Source organism: Balaenoptera acutorostrata, chromosome 16, assembly GCF_949987535.1.
Source record: "Balaenoptera acutorostrata chromosome 16, mBalAcu1.1, whole genome shotgun sequence".
Classification (NCBI taxonomy): Eukaryota; Metazoa; Chordata; class Mammalia; order Artiodactyla; family Balaenopteridae; genus Balaenoptera; species Balaenoptera acutorostrata.
This window is the reverse complement of record NC_080079.1, coordinates 77,616,747-77,641,325: the sequence shown is the minus strand read 5'-3', so window position 1 is coordinate 77,641,325 and position 24,579 is coordinate 77,616,747. Positions and strand designations below refer to the sequence as shown.

General features: G+C 39.3%; 1 protein-coding gene across 1 annotated transcript in view; it reads right to left on the bottom strand.

Moving 5' to 3' along the window:
• Positions 1-24,579, bottom strand: part of ACTN2 (actinin alpha 2) — a 74,796-nt gene that overhangs the window by 40,613 nt on the left and 9,604 nt on the right. The window contains exon 2 of the mRNA XM_007170784.2: positions 144-258. Within this exon, the coding sequence (XP_007170846.1) occupies positions 144-258 (115 nt within the window). The remainder of the gene's footprint in view (positions 1-143; positions 259-24,579) is intronic.

Sequence of the window (24,579 nt, the reverse complement as noted above, 5' to 3'; positions counted from 1 at the left end):
ATACCATCTCCCCCAGCCAGGTTCAAAGGGAGCTTTTTTTAAAAAACAAAACAAAACAAAACAACAGATGCGTATCTACTGCTCGGACATAGAAGTACGTGTAAGACTGGGTATAACACGTACGAAAAATGTTTAAGACTCACCTGAGATGACTTCCAAAAGCAGCATGAGCTTAAGGCCATTCCGGAAGTCTTCCTCGATGTTCTCGATCTGAGTGCCAGCTTTCCTGAGGTGGGAGTTACACCAGGCAGTGAAGGTCTGCAACAAGAAGCAAACAGTGCTGAGCACAGCCCCGTCAGCACTCAGAGCCCCTCCACATGGACCAGGCCTGACATCTTACACATCCTGGGGAGAACACGAGGCTGGGGCATCTTGGACCTTCGAGAGGAAGCAGACCGAATTGGATGGAAAGCATGATTTGAGGCCTGAAGGTCAGATTTTAATAAACTTTCCTCTTTAGAGACAAAAAAAAAACTTTTATTGGGTCTAACCACCTGAGGAATTTTTGCCTTCGGTTTAGAAAGGTACCACATTTGGGATTAACATATACACACTACTATATATAAAATAGATAACTAACAAGGACCTACTGTATAGCACAGGGAACTACACTCAATATTTTATAATAACCTATAAGGGAAAAGAATCTAAAAAAGAATATATATATATTATATGTATACATATATATATATATATATATATATATAACTGAATCACTGTGCTGTATACCTGAAACTAACACAACATTGTAAATCAACTATACTTCAATTAAAAAAGTAATAAAAATTTTTTAAAAAGATACCATGTTTACACCTATGCCTTTGCCTTCTGAAAATCTCTTATTCTGTAGGAAATTAGGATGTGCTTATTCCCTGCATACAACAAAAATCAGAGTGCTTGCAGAATGGATGAATAAATTATGCTTAAAGAATGTTCAAAATGTCGTACTTTAGAGCAGAGGGTGGGCGGCATTGTGCAGTAGAAAGGGGAAGAGAAGAGGGACCCATAACCACTAATTATCTACAACTAGTTTATCCTGGATGAACAACAGTTTCAAAAAAGTAACTGAATTAATTAAACAAATTTGCAGTATAGTCAATCATTAATAATAATAATAGTAGTAGTAGCAATAATAATGAACTCCTACTGGCATATTCCAGGTCCTGGGCTAGAGCCCGGATTTCAAAGACAGTTAGATACAGCCCTGCCCTGGAAGCGCTCAGAGGCTAGTCATGTTAACAAATAACTAGGGCAATATTAAGCAGAAAGATGAACTATATACTAAGTGGCATCCAAAGTCATTCTGTTTATTTTTCAAACTTCTTTTAACTTGGTTTCCACTTGTGCACTATTTCCTGCCAAAACCAGATTAGAAATGCTTCTGGCAGCTGCTGGCTAAGAATGCAAACTGTGCCCTTGTCACACAACAGCTGCTGGGCTCCGGAACAAAGTGCCGGCACATTACGCTGCAGAGAGACAGACAAACAGGGTTTGTGTTATAGATGAGAAGATGAACCTCTCAAAAATAGAGTTTTTCCAAGTAAGACTACAAAAAGACACAGTTTTCCATAAAAATGATTTTTCTGGGTAATAAAAAGGATTTTCAAATCTGACTGATGGGCACTTATTTCAAGAAATATGTGATGGTATTTGCAGCAACATGGATGGACCTAGAGATGATCATACTAAGTGAAGTAAGTCAGAAAGAGAAAGACAAATACCATGTGATATCACTTATATGTGGAATCTAAAATAGGACACAAATGAACTGATCTACAAAACAGAAAGAGACTCACAGATACAGATAACAGACTTCTGGTTGTCAAGGGGGAAGGGAGCTGGGGGAGGGATGGATTGGGAGTTTGGGGTTAGCAGATGCAAACTATTATACAGAGAATGGATAAAGAACAAGGTCCTACTCTGGGATGAAGTGAGAGAGTAGCATGGACATATATACACCACCAAATGTAAAATAGATAGCTAGTGGAAAGCAGCTACACAGCACAGGGGGATCAGCTCCGTGCTTTGTGACCACCTAGAAGGGTGGGATAGGGAGGGTGGGAGGGAGACTCAAAAGGGAGGGGATATGATGGGGATATATGTATACGTATAGCTGATTCACTTTGTTATAAAGCAGAAACTAATACACCATTGTAAAGCAGTTATACTCCAATAAAGATGTTAAAAATAAAGGTCTTACTGTATAGCACAGGGAACTATATTCAATATTCTGTGATATACCATAATGGAAAAGAACATGAAAAAGAATGAATATAGATGTATAACTGAATCACTTTGCTGTACAGCAGAAATAAACACAACACTGTAAATCAACTGTACTTCAATAAAATAAATTTAAGAAAAAGAAATATGTGATGGCATTAAATTCTAGGACAAAAAGAAAATGTAGGTATTTTCTTGGATTTCCAATAATAAATGTTATTGTGAGAGCCAAAACTAATAGTTATTTCTCCTAAAACACATCTAAACTTTAGTCAGGTCTAAACAGAAGAGATACTCTAAGTCATATACTCTAGGTCTGCACCCAATCAATATGGTAGCCAATAACCATACTTGGCTATTTAAATGTAATTAATTAAAATGAAAGGAAATTAAAATTTTAGTTTCCCAGCTGTACAAGCCATCTTTCAAGTGTTCAAAAGCCACATGTGTACAAGCACATCTGTACTGCATGGTGCAAATGTGTACGCAACACCTCCAGCATCACAGAGAGTTCTGTTGGACAGTGTTACTATACACAATCAAATTTTGTTTTTTGAAGCTAAGATTATTAACAAGAGTCTATTATTACCTGGGTTCAAAATTCAAGTGGTACAAAAAGGCATAAAGTGGAAAGCCTCCCTCTCACTCCTGTTCCCAGCCACCGAGTTCCCTTCCCCAGAGGCAACAACAAAGAGATTCAGTGTCTTGTGTTTCTCTTCAACAATATTGTATACATACGTAAACACACAGACACACACATCTTTTTTCTATCCCTTTAACACAAACCATAATATACACATTGTTCTGCACCTGGCTTTTTTATATTTTTTAAGAAAACTATAACCTAGGGTCATTCAATATCAGCAAAGAGCATTCCTTTTTATGGCTGCATAGTATTCCACTGTCATGACTATACCATACTTTATTTTCTAACTAGCTCCTTGGATGGACATTTAGGTTGCTTCCAGATAACTAAGTTCATACAGTGAAAAACTTCCCAGGCTCCATTTTCAGCAAGCAAAACTACTTTAAAGGTTTTCTGTTTGTTTTTCTTTTTTTCATAATACCAAGACTAACCATATACCTAACCTTTTGGGGAAGGCACAAGAGAACAGTGGGTTAAGGAATTGACAGAGAAAAAAATACAATGATATAAAATATTTATTGAATTATCTTTATCTATACTCTAATTAAAAATGGACAAATATTGCTGGTGTAAATTACCTTAACTAATTACCATGTTATTTAAGCCCCTTCATAATATAAGTATCAGAAGCACTTCTGGATAGAACCCTAAAGCTTTTCATGAAATCAGTGCAGGTTTCCTGACCCCCACTATGGAACACTGTGAACATCTGCTGGATACCACCTTCTTATAGGCATGCATGTGATGAAGGTAACTTACCACAGGTAATTATTCAGCTGTGCAAATGCAGAGAATGAACTGAATCTACCAGGTCAATTTTGTCAGTTAAGCCTAATGAAGTTTCGCTTTCTTTAATGAGTATTCCGAAGAGCCAATAAAGGTGGTAACTAACCAACTTAAATGTGAAAAAGGACCCCAAGGCTCTGTGATAATAGCTTGTAAAGAGGCCAGTGCACTCTGAAAAGGAATTTTAAGCTTTATTAGACTGTTTAATTTTCATTCTATTTACAGTTTCCATTACCATGGCCTACAGAGACTGTTCCTATGCCTTCCCCATTGTCCTCCGCTTCTGTGAAAATCCCGCTAATCGTGGAGGAGATAAAAACAAAAGCCACCACAGCAGCAACAAAATCCCACACATTGTACCTAAAAGACTTCTTTGTGGGGACTTCCCTGGTGGCGCAGTGGTTGGGAATCCACCTGCCAACGCAGGGGACACGGGTTTGAGCCCTGGTCCGGGAAGATCCCACATGCCGCGGAGCAACTAAGCCCGTGCTCCACAACTACTGAGCCTGCGCTCTAGAGCCCGCCAGCCACAACTACTGAAGCCCACGCGCCTAGAGCCTGTGCTCCGCAACAAGAGAAGCCACTGCAATGAGAAGCTCTCGCACCGCAACGAAGAGTAGCCCCTGCTCACCACAACTAGAGAAAGCCTGCGCGCAGCAATGAAGACCCAGTGCAGCCAAAAATAAAATTAATTAATTAAAAAAAAAAAGACTTCTTTGTGGATTTTCTTGCTCTTTGATGGCAACATGCATCTCTAAGGTCCCTGTGAACTAAATCTGGGAGAAATGAAATGGAACCAAGGTAGGTCCATGTGGTTTTGGAGGGCTCCTTGGTTCAAACCAGATTAGGAAGGCAGGTGTCCTTTCTTAAAAGACATGGTGTTACAAACCAGACAGAGACCCTCAAGGAAAGAGGCCAACGTCCCCCCAGCCCAGAGCTCACCTCAGAAGCTGCCTCGTCACATTTGAGGTCCTCCAACCTCCTCCCTTGCTTCCAACTCAAATCTTCCTCTACCTCTCTCCTAGAGAAGAGCTTCTTCCCTGCCCCTGTTCACCTAGTGATAAATACATACACTTTTTGCATCTTGAAAATAAGCACATAAAAAAAACCTCTCAGAGCCACACAAAGAGAACCAAGATGGGAAAGCACGAACCGTCCACCTGCCGACAGGAAAGGCTGACGCTTCCAGTTGTTCTCACCCTTCAAAGACACTCACGACAAAGGTAAGGGAATGATGGACCTAGAGATGATCATACTAAGTGAAGTAAGCCAGACAGAGAAAGACAAATATCATGACATTGCTTACGTGTAAAATCTAAAAATAAAAAGTGATACAAATGAATTTATATACCAAACAGAAGTAGACTCACAGACATAGAAAACAAACTTACGGTTACCAAAGGGGAAATGGTGGGGGGAGGGATAAATTAGGAGTTTGGGATTAACAGATACACACTACTATATCTAAAATAGATAACCGACAAGGACCTATTATATAGCACAGGGAACTCTACTCAATATTTTGTAATAACCTCTAAGGGAAAAGAATCTGAAAAACAGATACATATGTATAACTGAATCACTCTGCTGTACACCGGAAATTAACACAACATTGTAAATCAATTATACTTCAATAAAAATAAATAAATATATATGCAATATATTAAAAAAAAAAAAAGCTAAGGGAACGAGTGTTCAAGTCACAGAGGAAAAGACGGAAAGGCATGGGAGTCACTGTCTCACTTTGTATATTCCTTAGGCAATGGGAGCAAATATTAGCATTTCTTCCTGAAACATACAGAATCATAACCCATGAGTCACTGGCCAGGATGGACAGTCCTGTGGGTGCAGACTGGTCTCCCTGCTCATACAGGACCCTCTCTGGTCATGGTACTGAAACTCTCCAAACACAGGGAGCAGAGGAAGAGGCCCTGGGGGTTAAGGCCATGTGCCTGTGACTTACAGTATTATGTATTCCTGGGATAAGTCTGAAGGATACTCAAACAATCAGTGGTTGCTGCCCCATTATCTTCCTGAACATAATCTAGAGATCCAGAAAATGTTCCTCAACCCCTGAAACATGGTGGTTGAGAAAAATGTCAGTTGGAATCACCAACACACGGAAGCAGCCTAAATGTCCATCTACAGACTAAAGGATAAAGAAGATGTGGTACATATATACAATGGAATATTACTCAGCCATAAAAGAGAATGAAATAATGCCATCTGTAGCAACATGGGTGGACCTAGAGATTATCATACTAAGTCAAGTGAGTCAGAAAGAGAAAGACAAATATCATATCACTTATATCTGGAATCTAAAATATGATACAAATGAACTTATCTACAAAACAGAAACAGACTCACAGACATAGAGAACAGACTTCTGGTTACCAAAGAGGAAAGGTTGGGGGGAGGGGTAAATTAGGAGTTTGGGATTAACATAGACACACTACTATATATAAAATAGATAATCAACAAGGACCTACTGTATTGCACAGGGAACTCTACTCAATATTCTGTAATAACCTATATGAGAAAAGAATGGATACATGTATACGTATAACTGAATCACTTTGCTGTACACCTTTAACACAACATTGTAAATCAAATATACTCCAATATGAAATAAAAATTTTAAAAAAGAAAAAGAAAGAAAAATGTCAGTTGGAGGAGTTTTCCAGTAATATCTGTTAGCAAGAATTGCTACCCCCATTCAGAGGCCATACCTTCTTCCTTGAAGAACATACTAGCAAAGTCCCAAGTCCATAGGAATCCTAAGACCACTGTCTTTCTCAAAGTTAAATTATATGCCATGACAGTCAGTACAATGTGCTTAATGGCAAAAAAGCACTTATTAAAAAAAAAGGGACTTCCCTGGTGGTCCAATGGTTAGGACTCTGTGCTTCCACTGCAGGGGACGTGGGTTTGATCCCTGGTCAGGGAACTGAGATCCCACATGCCGTGCAGAGCAGAAAAAAAAAAAAAAGCACTTATGTCCTCACTGAAATATTGAGATAAGCTTGAGTTACTGAACGTTATGCATTTGTATTTGGTTTCTTTTTAAGTTAAGTCAATTAATTCTACAGACACAACAACCTACATTGTAGACTATTCCAAAGAGAGAAGGGAAAACAAGGTCTTTTAATCAACATGAATAATATCTATGATTATATATATTGTTTAAATAACACAAGTTTGCATCTCTACCTGGAAGAGATTATCACCTGGAGACACAAATAAGGACCAAAAAGATCAATCCTGAATCTGACACGGTTCTCTGAGTTTGAGTCCATTTCATACCATCAGTTAATTATTAATTCTTCTAGCAATAAGGCTCTAGGGTTGGGCTGGCTCCTATAAGACTATCCTTGTTCAATTTACTATTCCATTTTCTCCAAACAAAAATCTGGCAACACAACAGCTATCAATTTCTTTTATACTCTGTTAACCAGCTTTTATTTTCATAATAACTGCATAAAATACTAATTAGAGGTCACATTTCCTAACACGGAGACTCACTACAGCCACGGGGCGTTTCTGAACAAAATAGAACAGGGTTTACTGAGGGCTGGGACGTTCGGGCAGAGCCCGCAGCATGAAGCTCAGGGTAGGCAAGCCTGAATGATTTTCAGCTTTTAAATCCACTGATTATAAAACAGCCTTGTCACTGGGAGTCTGGGGTTAGCAGATGCAAACTATTATATACAGAATGGTTAACAACAAGGTCCTACTGTCTAGCACAGGGAACTATATTCAATATCCTGAGATAAACCACAATGGAAAAGAATATAAAAAAGAAAGTGTATATATATATATATATATATATATATATATATGTATGTAGCTGAATCACTTTGCTATACAGCAGAAATTAACACAACATTGTAAATCAACTATACATCAAAAAAAAGAAAAACAGCACTGTCTATCAGGTCTAAACAGGTTTGGGGCATCATCAGAGTGTTCTACAATTTTGAGTTTGCTTATCACTTACTGTTCTCAGAGAGTAAAGACATCAAGTGGCTAGCATGGGGATTCCTGGCCTGCATCCTGTGGGTGGGACAACTGAGCCCCAGGTGAGCAGGGGGCAGTGGTCCCTGAGAGGGAGCAGGGAGGACAGGTGGAGCCCTGTCCAGCCCACAGTCGTGGCTCAGAACTCGGATTCTATTTCTGACTCTTGACACCATGCAATTATGTATCCTTCACGTCCTGACACTTTCCCAGCTACCAAAAAATTGTCATGATCAACTTTATGAAACAATTCAAAAGGTTATCAGGAGGAGAAGAAATACAAAGGCCAGCCGGGCCACACAACCTATTATCACAATGGTTCTTAACAGCCTCCCATGAAAAACTGTTGAAAACCACAGCTCTGTTAAGTTGATTTTCTAAAAACGCTCCATTTGTTTTTCTATTTATAATAATCATTATAACAGTGTCTTCTTTTCCACTTCACAAACTCTCAATTTGCCAGGATCCCTCCTAATCGTTTTCCTCGTTCTTTTTATTTTTATTTTATTTTTTTTAATGTCTGAAACATTTATATTAACATATTTCCATACAAATAACCCAATGAAAGTTTAGTATTAGTTGTTTTGTTTGTTTTTTTATACTGCAGGTTCTTATTAGGCATCAGTTTTATACACATCCGTGTATACATGTCAATCCCAATCGCCCAATTCAGCACATCACCATCCCCACCTCATCGCAGTTTTCCCCCCTTGGTGTCCATATTCCTCGTTCTTTTTAAATATTCAAAAAGTAAGGCGGGGTGTGGGTATCTGGAAAGGTGCACACATTTTGTAAAATCTCCAGTTAAGGGAGGAGAAGGGGGGCAGCTCCAGCATTTAAGGACACACTGCCCTCCTGAAGGGCAGGGAGCCGCTCCTTTGAGAGGGCAGAAATTCCTGCAAACCATGTGGCTGGCAGAAGCAGATGTGCTGGTTCACCACAAAGCTTCACCATCCCTCAGCCAGAAAGACCCTGACCCACAAATCACAGGGGGAATAGCACTGGGTGAGCCTGGACAATGCCACGATGCCCAGAAAAATGGGCCACTCCAGCATCACATCAGAAAAATCAGCAGAATGACCTTAAATTGAAAGATTCAGACACTCAACCATCTTTAAAAACATTTAAAAGGTGTTTCCCAGGATCACAGACATAGAGAACAGACTGGTGGTTGCCAAGGGGGAGGAGGTTGGAGGAGGGATGGAGTGGGAGGCTGGGATTAGCAGACGTAAGCTATTATACATAGAATGGATAAACAACAAGGTCCTACTGTAGAGCACAGGGAATTATATTCAATATCCTATGAGAAACCATAATGGAAAAGAATATATATGTATAACTGAATCACTTTGCTGTTCAGCAGTAATTAACACAACATTGTAAATCAACTATACTTCAATTAAAAAAAAACACCTAAAAATTTTTTTAATGTAAATTGCAAAAAAAAAAACAAAAAAAACAAAGGTGTTTCTGCTGGAGTTTATACTAACATTAGGATAGTTCTCTGGACCCAGCAGTCACTCAACAGTCGTCACCGACTGTTCAGCACAGTGAACGTTGAATAATCATCTGATCTTGAAAAAATTCCAAACCTTCAAGGTTACCAAGCACCCAAGTAGACTTCTCAACTACAGACATTTAAAAAATTGAATCAAAGCAAGAAGTATGTAAGTAGAAGAGTGTTCCTTCTAAGGATGCTGCATGTGCTACAATCAATTACCAGATATCTTGGAAGTCCATTCGGGGCCCTCCTGTTCTCGTAACTGGCATAACCAGGCAGCTAATGACACGGTGGGCAGCCCTTTCTTCTCCACCCACAGATCTCTGCTTAGTCTCCAAGATCCTGCTGGATAACATGGCATGCAACAGCTCAGTTTAGCAGTCCCTAAAAAACAGCGACCCTAAAATCCGAAGCCTGGCTCTGTGACCAGCTCAGCGTCTGGTGTGGGCAAGTCAGCTCATCTCTCCTGTGGCTTATTTCTTTCCTTTTCTTTTCTTTTCATTTAATTTTTAATTTTTTTTAACATCTTTATTGCAGTATAATTGCTTTACAATGTTGTGTTAGTTTCTGCTGTATAACAAAGTGAATCAGCTATAAGTATACATATATCCCCATATCTCCTCCCTCTTGCGTCTCCCTCCCACCCTTCCTACCCCACGCCTCTAGGTGGTCACAAAACACGGAACTGATCTCCCTGTGCTATGCAGCTGCTTCTCATTAGCTATCTATTTTACATTTGGTAGTGTATATATGTCCATGCCACTCTCTCACTTTGTCCCAGCTTACCCTTCCCCCTCCCTGTGTCCTCAAGTCCATTCTCTACATCTGTCTTTATTCCTGTCCTGCCCCTAGGTTCTTCAGAACCTATTTTTTTTTTGATTCCATATATATGTGTTAGCATATGGTATTTGTTTTTCTCTTTCTGACTTACTTCACTCTGTATGACAGTCTCTAGGTGCATCCACCTCACTACAAATAACTCAATTTCGTTTCTTTCTATGGCTGAGTAATATTCCATTGTATATATGTGCCACATCTTCTTTATCCATCCACCTGTCGATGGACACTTAGGTTGCTTCCATGTCCTGGCTATTGTAAATAGTGCTGCAATGAACATTGTGGTACATGTCTCTTTTTGAATTAGTTTACTCAGGGTATATGCCCAGTAGTGGGATTGCTGGGTTGTATGGTAGTTCTATTTTTAGTTTTTTAAGGAATCTCCATACTGTTCTCCATAGTGGCTGTATCAATTTACATTCCCACCAACAGTGCAAGAGGGTTCCCTTTTCTCCACACCCTTTCCAGCATTTATTGTTTGTAGATTTTTTGATGATGGCCACTCTGACAGGTGTGAGGTGATACCTCATTGTAGTTTTGATTTACATTTCTCTAATGATTAGTGATGCTGAGCATCCTTCCATGTGTTTGTTGGCAATCTGTATGTCTTCTTTGGAGAAATGTCTATTTAGGTCTTCTGCCCATTTTTGGATTGGGCTGTTTGTTTTTTTGATAATGAGCTGCATGAGCTGCTTGTGTATTTTGGAGATTAATCCTTTGTCAGTTGCTTCATTTGCAAATATTTTCTCCCATTCTGAGGGTTGTCTTTTCATCTTGTTTATGGTTTCCTTTGCTAGGCAAAAGCTTTTAAGTTTCATTAGGTCCCATTTGTTTATTTTTGTTTTTATTTCCATTTCTCTAGGAGGTGGGTCAAAAAGGATCTTGCTGTGATTTATGTCATAGAGTGTTCTGCCTATGTTTTCCTCTAAGAGTTTTATAGTGTCTGCCTTACATTTAAGTCTTTAATACATTTTGAGTTTATTTTTGTGTATGGTGTTAGGGAGTTCATTCTTTTACATGTATCTGTCCAGTTTTCCCAGCACCACTTATTGAAGAGGCTGTCTTTTCTCCATTGTATACTCTTGCCCCCTTTATCAAAGATAAGGTGACCATATGTGCGTGGGTTTATCTCTGGGCTTTCTATCCTGTTCCATTGATCTATATTTCTGTTTTTGTGCCAGTACCATACTGTCTTGATTACTGTAGCTTTGTAGTATAGTCTGAAGTCAGGGAGCCTGATTCCTCCAGCTCTGTTTTTCTTTCTCAACATTGTTTTGGCTATTCAAGGTCTTTGGTGTTTCCATACAAATTGTGAAATTTTTTGTTCTAGTTCTGTGAAAAATGCCATTGGTAGTTTGACAGGGATTGCGTTGAATCTGTAGATTGCTTTGGGTAGTAGAGTCATTTTCACAATGTTGATTCTTCCAACCCAAGAACATGGTATATCTCTCCATCTGTTTGTATCATTTTTAATTTCTTTCATCAGTGTCTTATAGTTTTCTGCATACAGGTCTTTTGTCTCCTTAGGTAGGTTTATTCCTAGGTATTTTATTCTTTTTGTTGCAGTGGTAAATGGGAGTGTTTTCTTAATTTCTCTTTCAGATTTTTCATCATTAGTGTATAGGAATGCAAGAGATTTCTGTGCCTTAATTTTGTATCCTGCTACTTTACTAAATTCATTGATTAGCTCTAGTAGTTTTCTGGTGGCATCTTTAGGATTCTGTATGTATAGTATCATGTCATCTGCAAACAGTGACAGCTTTACTTCTTCTTTTCCGATTTGGATTCCTTTTATTTCTTTTTCTTCTCTGAATGCTCTGGCTAAAACTTCTGAAACTATGTTGAATAATAGTGGTGAGAGTGGGCAACCTTGTCTGTTCCTGATCTTAGTGGAAATGGTGTCAGTTTTTCACCACTGGGAATGATATTGGCTGTGAGTTTGTCATATATGGCCTTTATTATGTTGAGGTAAGTTCCCTCTATGCCTACTTTCTGGAGGGTTCTTATCATAAATGGGTGTTGAATTTTGTCAAAAGCTTTTTCTGCATCTATTGAGAGGATCATATGGTTTTTATCCTTCAATTTGTTAATATGGTGTATCACATTGATTGATTTGCATATATTGAAGAATCCTTGCATTCTTAGGATAAACCCCACTTGATCATGGTGTATGATCCTTTAATGTGCTGTTGGATTCTGTTTGCTAGTATTTTGTTGAGGACTTTTGCATCTATGTTCAACAGTGATATTGGCCTGTAGTTTTCTTTTTTTGTGACATCTTTGTCTGGTTTTGGTATCACAGTGATGGTGGCCTCGTAGAATGAGTTTGGGAGTGTTCCTCCCTCTGCTATATTTTGGAAGAGTTTGAGAAGGATAGGTGTTAGCTCCCCTGTAAATGTTTGAGAGAATTCACCTGTGAAGCCATCTGATCCTGGGCTTTTGTTTGTTGGAAGATTTTTAATCACAGTTTCAATTTCAGTGCTTGTGATTGGTCTGTTTATATTTCCTATTTCTTCCTGGTTCACTCTCAGAAGGTTGTGCTTTTCTAAGAATTTGTCCATTTCTTCCAGGTTGTCCATTTTATTGGCATATAGTTGCTTGTAGTAATCTCTCATGATCCTTTGTATTTCTGCAGTGTCAGTGGTTACTTCTCCTTTTTCATTTTAATTCTGTTGATTTGAGTCTTTTCCCTTTTTTTCTTCTCTGAGTCTGGCTAATGGTTTATCAATTTTATCTTCTCAAAGAACCAGCTTTTAGTTTTATTGATCTTTGCTATTGTGTCCTTCATTTCTTTTTCATTTATTTCTGATCTGATCTTTATGATTTCTTTCCTTCTGCTAACTTTGGGGTATTTTTGTTCCTCTTTGTCTAACTGCTTTAGGTGTAAAGTTAGGTTGTTGAGATTTTTCTCGTTTCTTGAGGTATGACTGTATTGCTATAAACTCCCCTCTCAGAACTGCTTCTGCTGCACCCCATAGGTTTTGGGTTGTTGTGTTTTCATTGTCATTTGTTTCTATGTATTTTTTTATTTCCTCTTTGATTTATTCAGTGAGCTCTTGGTTATTGAGTAGTGTATTACTTAGCCTCCATGTGTTTGTATTTTTTACAGTTTTCTTCCTGTAACTGATATCTAGTCTCATAGCATTGTGGTTGGAAAAGATACTTGATATGATTTCTTTTTTATTTTTTAAATTAATTTATTTATTATTTATTATTGGCTGTGTTGGGTCTTTGTTGCTGCACACGGGCTTTCTTTAGTTGCAGTGAGTGGGGGCTACTCTTCGTTGCAGTGCACGGGCTTCTCATTGTGGTGGCTTCTCTTGCTGCAGAGCATGGGCTCTAGGTGAGCGGGCTCAGTAGTTGTGGCTCACGGGCTCTAGAGCACAGGCTCAGCAGTTGTGGTGCACGGGCTTAGTTCCTCCATGGCATGTGGGATCTTCCCGGACCAGGGCTCGAACCCGTATCCCCTGCATTGGCAGGCAGATTCTTAACCTCTGCATCACCAGGGAAGTCCCTTGATACGATTTCAATTTTCTTAAATTTACCAAGGCTTGATTTGTGACCCAAGATATGATCTATCTTGGAGAATGTTCCATGAGCACTTGAGAAGAAAGTGTTTTCTGTTCTTTTTGGATGGAATGTCCTATAAATATCAATTAAGTCCATCTTGTCTAATGCATCATTTAAAGCTTGTGTTTCCTTATTTATTTTCATTTTGGATGATCTGTCCATTGGTGGAAGTAGGGTGTTAAAGTCCCCTACTATGATTGTGTTACTGTCGATTTCCCCTTTTATGGCTGTTAGCATTTACCTTATGTATTCAGGTGCTCCTATATTGGGTGCATAAATATTTACAATTGTTATATCTTCTTCTTGGATTGATCCCTTCATTATTATGTAGTGTCCTTCTTTGTCTCTTGTAATAGTCTTTACTTTAAAGTCTATTTGATCTGATATGAGAATCGCCACTCCAGCTTTCTTTTGATTTCCATTTGCATGGAATATCTTTTTCCAATCCCCTCCCTTTCAGTCTGTATGTGTCCCTAGGTCTGAAGTGGGTCTCCTGAAGACAGCATATATACGGGTCTTGTTTTTGTATCCATTCAGCCAATCTGTGTCTTTTGGTTGGAGCATTTAATCCATTTACATTTAAGGTAATTATCAATATGTATGTCCCTATTACCATTTTGTTAATTGTTTTGGGTTTGTTATTGTAGGTCTTTTCATTGTCTTGTGTTTCCTGCCTAGGGAAGTTCCTTTAGCATTTGTTGTAAAGCTGGTTTGGTGGTGCTTAATTCTCTTAGCTTCTGCTTGTCTGTAAAGGTTTTAATTTCTCCATCGAATCTGAATGAGATCCTTGCTGAGTAGAGTAATCTTGGTTGTAGGTTTTTCCCTTTCATCACTTTAAATATGTCCTGCCACACCATTCTGGCTTGCAGAGTTTCTGCTGAAAGATCAGCTGTTAACTTTATGGAGATTGCCTTGTATGTTATTTGTTGCTTTTCCCTTGCTGCTTTTAGTATTTTTTCTTTGTATTTAATTTTTGATAGTGTGACTAATATGTGTCTTGGCATGTTTCTCCTTGGATTTGTCCTGTGTTTTTCATTTTATTGAAGTACAGTTGATTTACAATGTTGTGTTAATTTCTGCTGTACAGCAAAGTGACTCAGTTATACATATATGCTTTTTCATATTCTTTTCCATTATGGTTTATTATAGGATATTAAATAAAGTCCCCTGTTCTATACAGTAGGACCTTGTTGTTTATCCATCCTATATACAATAGTTTGCCTCTGCTAATCATGTGGCTTATTTCTTCCCCTAAGCAATGTACCATGAACCTAATTCAATGAGTTGGCTGGGAAGTGTGATGAACTGTAAAGGACTGGAAAATATTTTGCAAATATAAATGCTACAGGAACACACACAAAAAAACCAGCAGTCAGTGATGGCAATTCAAAGAAACTTGAGGTGCTTACAATGGAAATGGAAGTAAGTCATCACATAGAAAAATAAAGACAGCCCATGGTCACAATTTATGTCTACTTGAACAGAGGAAATATTCCACCTCTGATAACTGAACATAAACATGCTGTCAGTCAGCACATTTCATAGACTACTGCTGTACACAGAGAAGGATGCAAGGAGGTCTGTGATCCAAGAACCCAGAACCATGCCAGGTCTCCATCTTTGCTGGTTTATCACAAGTACTCACCCCACCATTCAAAGAACCAGAGACACCCACTGGCATATCTTAACTTCCTGAAGGTACAAGGTGCTCAGAACACTAGTTTTTGTTCATAGAGGGTAAAAATATTTTGCCCATGAACTTTAAAATTAACTCGTGTAAAAACACAAATTCCAGGCTTCCCTGGTGGTGCAGTGGTTGAGAATCTGCCTACCAATGCAGGGGACACGGGCTCAAGCCCTGGTCTGGGGAGATCCCACATGCCGTGGAGCAACTAGGCCTGTGCACCACAACTACTGAACCTGCGCTCTAGAGCCCGTGAGCCAAAACTACTCAGCCTGCATGCCACAACTAGTGAAGCCCGTGCGCCTAGAGCCCGTGCTCCACAACAAGAGAAGCCACCACAAGAGGAAGCCCGTGCACTGCAACGAAGACCCAATTCAGCCAAAAAATTTTAAAAAATAAAAATTTTAAAAAAAGACAAATTCCATTACATTCCATTGCAAATGGAAGGCCCACAACTGGTTCCCAGGCTTTTATATGCCCGCAGGTATACATATTCTGAATCAAAGAAGCACAAAGTGAACACAGTAGCCCCTAGTCTTCTCTTATTCACCTTTGTATCAGCACCCAGCAGGGACCCCTGTATTCACGCACACAGAGCTAGCACGGATTCAAATTTTTAATGCTTCCAGCTTAAACTGTGACAATTTCAGTCATGAATGAACTGGAGCCTCAACAGTAACAACGCACTGCTTTTAACTTGAGTAACAGGAATACTCATAAATACAAATTTGATTACTCAAAGACAAAGTAAGAAAAAAAAACAGAGGCAGCCTTTTCCCACTGATTCATCCCCAACAAATACTGCCTTCAAGCAGGATTCAGGATCTCTTTCTAGGCAATGTGAGAATATCTAACACTTTCTCATTAAGGAATATCAAAGCCTACAAACAACTCAAGTAGGGCTGTCACCATCAGAATTCTTTAAGGACTTGGTAGGGAAGCAGGAATAATCCTCTCAGAAATACCTGGTGGGTGACACCACCACCTGGAACATTCTAAAAATGTCTGTGAAAGTGCCACACAGAGAAGCTGGGATTTTTGTTTTGTGTTCTAGACAGTGCCCGGGACCTAGTGGCAGTCAGTAACTATTTGCTGAATAACATCTTATTTGACCTTCTGCAATAGATCAAAGAAGTTAGCAATCAGATTTTTTAAACTGAAAAAATAAAAAACACCGCAGAGCTAAAAATCTCTATCTGCTCAAGTTCCAGGCTTTTGAAAAGTATTATTATCATCTCAAACTTAACTAGAGAATCCTTAAACATTAAAAAAGAGGCGTCTGTAATCTTGCTCCCCAGAAAACACCTCATAAAAAGTAACAGGCAACCTTACTGTTGAGGGGACCTAAAAATAGAATCAGGCTAATGGATGACTGAAGTGGGGAGGTTAAAGATGGCTCTCCCAGCCTCTGAAAAGACAGTCCTAACCAGGTCTGGTTTTCCTCATGAATTTTAGGCTTCAATCACCAGGCTCATAAGACTGACTTCCATTTAGTCCCTGGATGTTCAGAATAGATAAAGAAATATGCTAAAAAGCCTTGAGGCTGCCTAATGGGACAAAAATGCTTTTCACTTTTTTTAACAAAGCCAAGTCTAGCCAGGACTAATTCCGGTTTAAGGAATGACCTGTCTGGGACTTCCCTGATGGAGCAGTGGATAAGACTCCGCACTCGCAATGCAGAGGGCCTGGGTTCAATCCCTGGTCAAGGAACTAGATCCCACATGCCGCAACTAAGAGTTCGCGTGCCGCAACTAAAGATCCCACATGCCACAACTAAGGATCCCGTGTGCCGCAACTAAGGAGCCCACCTGCCGCAACTAAGACCCAGCCTCAACCAAATTAAAATAAATAAGTAAATAAATAAAAAAGGAATGACCTGCCTAATATGTGGAGTCTCTTCTGTAACTTCCAGAAAGGATGCGATTGAAAGTTATGGAATTTGGAAAGAGGAAATAGCTAAATAAGGCACTTTAACGTTGGGAAGCATCTGAGCTCCAATGGGAAAGTTGTGCATTGTCTACGGCATCACTTCTACGCTCTTCTACAACTCATCTATCTAAGCCAAAGATGATCAAGAGCAACGCAAAGTCATTCTTGTCTACAGACAAGGAATGCATTCTGTCCAGTTCAGGGACAACCCTCCTTCCACCCACATAAAAGTATCTGCCACCATTTGGACATTAATTTCAATATTACCAATCTATAAATGTGACTGTTCTTCAGATTCTCTTTTGAACTGGCTGGAACACCTCTCCAGTTTTCTCATTAGTAAGTTAAATAACATCTTTAACGTGTTTATTTTTCTTCTTGTATGAGAGTCGTGGTTTTACCTTTATTTAAGAAGTATCTTTTAATAGTTTTAGTCTTCTAAAAAGAGGTCAACATTCACATGTGCTAAAATATTCACTATTCTGGTCTAAATTTTACTGATTTTGATGAAGACAAATAGTAATTAATGCACAAGAATGATACACATAGAAAACAAATTTATGGTTACCAAAGGGGAAAGGGGGTGGGGAAGGGATAAATTAGGAGTTTGGGATTAGCAGATACAAACTAATATATATAAAATAGATAAATGACAAGGTCCTACTACATAGCACAGGGAACTATATTCAACATCTTGTAATAAACTATAATGGAAGTATATAGTTGTAAGTTATATATGCATAACTGAATCACTTTGCTGTACACCAGAAATTAACACAACATTGTAAATCAACTATACTTCAATAAAAAATAAAAATAAAAAAGGACATGAGCAAAAATTTTACAAAAAGAATGATACACCAAAATAACTGAAGTCTATCACTTGCTGATGTTAATAACAGTATGCTTCTCTTGTCCTGTGAAAATGACAACTGTCTGAAGTCTCAGCTTACTGCATTCCTTTTTCATTTAAAACCCAATGTGCGTCCCCGTGTTCCCTCTTATACAGATCACCAGAAATAATATTGGATTTGGGTTGAATTATTTAGCACTTTTCTGTTTCATAAAAAATCTTACATTTCTCTAGAAGCTAAAGTACCTCCATCTGTTAATTTCCTCCCAGCTCATGAAATTTCCTACAAACATTTTATTACCACTTACAGGAGTCCTTATTACTCATTCTCTTAATTCTTATTTTTCAGCTGCAATTATTCATCTCTGCATCTCTGTAGTCCTCAAGGTAGAGGGAAGCAACCTAGCAAGGACTTCAAACACTTCTGTGAGCCACTGACTCCCAATACCAGTTTGCAATCCAAACTACCTCTCCTTTAATTCCAAGGGATATTTTGCAATGCTTGAAACAAAATCTTAATTTAAAAAAAAAAAGTTACAGCCTTCTGTCTTCTAAAGGACAGTTAAATGATCTTGATGAAACTCCCCATTTTAACTGTTAAATGGGAAAAAAAAAAAGTTAAGCTAAGAAATATGCAGCTACTTCCCAAACAATTGGAGGCATACGCTAACCAAATCAAATCTCTACAGAATCAAAGTTTTGGTCATTTTTGCTCTAAAGTATTAAAAACAAAAACAAAAAGTGGTAAGCTCAAAGAACCACATGAAAGCTATTGGTGCCTGGTCATCTGAGCTTAAAGATTTCCTGAGGTCAAGAGCCTGACTTAGCCGCTGGCTGGGAGTTTTGTGGGGTCACACCTGCCTCCCCCAAGCTGGCACGACCTCCGTGGAGAATTCCTTTGACGACTTTCTGGTAAGCAAGCATTTAAGGTTCCCAACAGCCTTACATATGATTGATCCTGAGTTACGCTTCCCAAAATAACTTGCTCCCTTGGAGCCTGGCTAATTATGTGTAAGACGTGGCTCTGGGACAGGGCAGAACCAACTGTTGCTCGGTTATAGGCAAGAGCAACATTAATTGTACTTTCACGATTCTCTTCTTGAGGATGAATTCAAGTTTAAAGAAAAGCACACTGATGTCCCCCTCCCCACCCTGGCCCATCCCAGCAACTGGGGAAGCAGCTTGTACTACCCAGACACCAAAATAAATATTCTTTAATTCAAGCTCACCATACTGTTACTATTTTCAGGGACCCAAACAAATGGTTGCCTGCACAGAGAAATTAAAGTGTTCATTTCGAAGGGAACAGCTCTCTATAATACGCCAGTCTCTGCGTTGGTAGTTTGGACAAGAGCACAGTTCTAAGTGAGGAACAGCCCCCAATCAGGTCCGTCTACAGGTTTGCTCTACATATGCGGAAAGCTCTGGAAAACAGAAGGGCTAAAAAACAGGGAAGCTGGTCATTTCCAAAGTTCCTGCCCACTCTGCCCTGGGGGAACCAGGCTGGGATTTCCTCCATCGAGAAGTTCTTCCCTAGGGCTCATGCTGACTAAAAAGTGTTCATAAAAAGAGATAATAAAGTCTTCGTATCCTGAGCCATTTCAGACAGTTATATATTATAGTATAAAACACAGAAATATATGCTTTTCTAGTACAGCGTCAAGTCATCTAGCAGGCAATATGGCAAAATGTTAACACTAGTTTTCTCTACGGTATGACTTTTTAAAATTTCTTCTCCATATTTTCTGTAGTGAAGACATATGACTCGGGTGATTATTTGAAAATGTATCTTAAAAAGGTAGCTTGGGAAAGTCTATATAATTTGTTAGGCTAGATTCTTCTCCCTTCCCTGGTTATCTGTAATTATGTTAGCTAGCTTTCTTTCACTCAGCCTCCATCGTTTTACCAGAAAAAGAAAAACTACTCACGTTGGATACACTCCAGCAAGCCTACATTTCTGAAGTTAATCAGTCAGTGAGGTGCTACTTCAGGACTTTTTTTAAGTTTGACACTAAAATCCCTATTTCAACATGAAGTTTGAAAATGCCCATGGAGAAGGTACACACTGTCCAAGTCCAAGGACCGCAGCAGAGAAATCCTTAGTATCCAGTTACCCAGACACCAGTGACAGCAATAGAACCCACTGTCACTCCCCAAGTATTTCTGACAGCATTCACCCTGCTTCCCGACCAAGACCTTAATGGACTCGAATGGTGACAGCCCCACCTGTGTCTCATGACAGAAGGGACAATTTTACATTAAACACGATTTTATCCCACAGTAAATATACGTATCACCACTTCACTTCCAGACTTTCAAATGTCTAAAGATATATACAATTTTATTAGAAAAAGACTTAAGCTGTCATAAGAACAAACCTAGAGATCCAACCCTGGAAATTGGTCCAGATATTTCAATAGTCTAACCCTTAGTTTTTTGGATGTGCAAAATAAGCATCCTTAAAGCCTAGCACATATTAATAGCAAGCTATCTGAAGCATGAGTATATATACTATTTATAAAACCACACAGACGGCATACAAACTACCATAAGGACGACGACAATGTGGATTTCAGAGGGAAACCTGGCCCACAGTAGGCCTCCAGCGGGGTCCCTGGTCCCATACCCTCCAGACGCAGGGCTCACTCCCACCGCTGGCTGCAAGGCTTGGTCTTCTAAAGGATTCGTGAGTTAGAAGATTCAGAAATTACTAGACAGTGATATTTAAAACCGTCAAAGTTTTAGAACTCTCCTTTCACCAATATTTGCATTTTTTCAAGTTCAGAAATAGGCCAGTACTTTGAGAAAAGGCATTACTGTCCAATATACAAATTATTTGGGTCTCAATATTATGTTAACCTCCTCTGAGGTGGCTTTGTGTATCTCCTCTGAACAGTGACCACAGAATTCGAAGTCTAAACTGGACCACTTCTGAGAGTCAAAGGTGATGCTATTTATAGTCACTCTGGGACAAAGCCACAGCTGGGACTGCCCTGGGCAAACCTGGATGAGGGGTCACCCTGCCTCTGGAATCAGTCCACCCTCCTTCCTCATTTCCTTTCATGAAGAATAGAGAACCTGAGAGATGGGCAAGATGTTGTAGCCCTTCAGCTTACACAATGTTACATGTCAATTACATCTCAGTAAAGCTGGGAAACAAATAAAATAAAATAAATCTTCGTAAGGAAGGAGGTGGCCTGGAACTGCTACATGCAGGCAGCCCCCATCCCTCCCAGGGCTCCCCTAGAAATTCACATACCTAAGCAGGTGAGGGTGTGATCTGTACCTAAAGAAAAGCTGCTAAAGCAGTCTTAGCAAGACTGCCCCTAAAAATAACCTTTCCCCAAGAACACTCAACATGTGTGTTCTGCTCCTTCCTCCCGCTGCACTCTGGGGTGGTGGAGGAAACAAAGATGCAGCGGTATCAAATTCAGCCTCTTCAGGCACGGTGCCCACCTCCTGTCTCAAATTCAGGCTCCCCACTCAAAGAAGTAAAAGCAGTGGTCGCAGGAGCTAGACCAATAAACCTGAAGGAGGTTATGGGGTCAGTTTATCAGATCAGTCTGCAGCAGGAGAATAGAAATACCCTATCAGTACTGACTTTACAAGGGGCCACAAACAGCAGTTAACCATCCCCGTTTACAGGATGTTAAAAGACTTTGCCTCTGCCAACAGTGCTTTCTTAGCACAATCCTGTCCTCTTCTCCTACAGAGCCTGAAATTCACCATCAGGGTCCTTCCTGGAATTAGACAACAGCGTTATTGCCTTAGAAAGGTCACCTTTAAAATACTGATGATCCCTGGAAAAGCAGGTCTTGGGAATCTTTGGTTTTTAGAAATAGCCAATTGTAACATTAACAGCATGAGAAATTACTAGGAGAGCTGGGGGTTAGGAGAGGTATCCCAGCAGAGCAGGGAGGAGGCCTGGACAGCCAAAAGGGGTAGCAGGAAGCTTGGGGTCTGGCGGGGAGGAGACTGGAGTTTCAAAACAGGGAAGGCAACTGTTGGCTTAATTGGCAGTTTTGATTCAAAATTTCGTTTAGAGAATAAAGCATCTATTGAACATAAAAACTTTTCTTTTCCTTTTAGGATTGGACATCCCTGGTAAATATTTCACAATGTATACATTTATCAAAACATGTGGCACACTTTAAATATATAAAATTTTTTATTTGTCAATGACATCTCAATAAAGCTGGGGTAAAAAAAGAACCAGGCATCCCCTATTCACGAAACTTTGGTTTTCCTTGGCCAGCGGGATTCAGAGGGATTCGCTATATGTTCTCTCTGCTTTTATGTATGTTTGTAATTTTCCATAATAAGAAGTTAAAGGGCTTCCCTGGTGGCGCAGTGGTTAAGAATCTGCCTGCCAATGCAGGGGACACGGGTTCGAGCCCTGGTCTGGGAGGATCCCACATGCCGCGGAGCAACTAGGCCCGTGAGCCACAACTACTGAGCCTGCGCGTCTGGAGCCTGTGCTCCGCAACAAGAGAGGCCGCGACAGTGAGAGGCCCGCGCACCGCGATGAAGAGTGGCCCCCGCTCGCCGCAACTAGAGAAAGCCCTCGCACAGAAACGAGGACCCGACACAGCCATAAATAAATAAATAAATAAATAAACAAATTTATTTTTAAAAAAAAAGTTAAAAATAAATAAAAGGCAGGATTTTTTTCAATGTAAAGTGAAGGCAGTCCTTGGCACTGCCATTGGCCAAATCTCTGTGGAGCCCCAATCTTGGAGAGCATCCCTTTCCACTAAGGCATCACGTCTGCAGGAGGATGGCTCTAATCTATGCTCTTGCCTCTGGAAGTCTCCTTTTCTAGTTCCAAAAGGGAACTGACTCAAATACTAGGGCATCCTGAACTCCGGCTTCTTTTTGGAACTGTGTCAGACAGACCAGCAGGTAATTCCAGAGATGTACCCTTAATGGCATGTCCTGTAAGCCTCCATTTGAGAGGTGTAGTTGGCTTTTCCTGTGGTCCCTTTCCTCCTCCTCTGGCACTTCTGTGGGTCAGAGTGATTGCTAGGCCCTCACTTGGGGTTACCTTGGAAGGACAGTATTTTCCATAACTCAAAATTGAGTCTTCTCATTCTCATCAGATGTTCCCCCTGGACCCATTTAGAAATTAAAAATTCAGACACACACACCCTTATGCATGGGCAGTAGGTTTTGGATAAGTGAAAACTTAGGAATACTGAATTCCAGGCTTTTGCTCTGGGTTGTTGGTTAAAACTCTGAGCAAAAAAGCAACAAAAACAGAAAAAATTTAGTGGTTAAAAAGCAACACCTTTGACTACTCACAATAGCCAAGAAACAATCTAGATGTCCATCAACAGAGGAATGGATAAAGAAGATGTGGTACATATATACAATGGAATACTACTCAGCCATTAAAAAGAATGAAATAATGCCATTTGCAGCAACACGGATGGGCCTAGAGATTATCATACTAAGTGAAATAAGTCAGAAAGAGAAAGACAAATACCATATTGTATCACTTGTATGTGGAATGTAAAACAAGACACAAATGAACTTATCTGTGAAACAGAAACAGACTCACAGACATAGAGAACAGACCTGTGGCTGCCAAGGGGGGGAAGGAGACGGATTGAGAGTTTGGGGTTAGCAGAAGCAAACTATTATATATATAATGGATAAACCACAAGGTCCTACTGTATAGCATAGGGAACTATATTCAATATCCTGTGATAAATCATAATGGAAAAGAATATGGAAAAGAATATATATGTCTAACTGAATCACTTTGCTGTACAGCAGAAATTAACACAACATTATAAATCAACTAAAATTCAACAAAATAAATTTTACAAAAATAAAAAATTAAAATTAAAAATTAAAATTTAAAAAATTTAAAAAATAAAAATAAATAAATAAAAATAAAAGCACTGCCTCTGGAGTTAAGCATCCTGGATCCAAACTTCAGCTCTGCCACTTGCAGACCAAAATATGCAATAAAATAATTAGCATCTCCATGTGTTATAAAATTTCGATTGTGAGAGAGAATATCTTTGTAATTTAGACAAAATTCTGTGTGCATGTTCCAGCTACCACTTCCCCACCCTCAACCACACTTAGGTAAGTTACTTAGCCTTCCTGGTTGAAAAATGAGAATCACAATACTTATCTCCTAAGACTGTTGTGACGTTCGAATAAAATAATACGTATGGTCAAAACAGTGTCTAAAAATTCTCAATAAATAGCTGCTCTGCCCTATATACTGAATAGTTTGGGATACTGGGAACAATATGCCAAATCCCCTCCCATTCTTTTTTTAATCCACTGGAAAAAAATCCATATATTAAAATATCACTTTTACTGTCTTACTGGAATATTTTTGTTCTGCTGTTATACTGAAAAAATGAAAATAAACATCATTTTGTCCCAAAATTTAACAGGAAAGGTATGCAATGAAATATTCAGACACTTCCTATTTCATAAACTGCAGTAACAGAATAGAAATTGTACGGTTTACAAAATGTAAAACACATGGTTTGCATTTTTCCAACGAATATCCC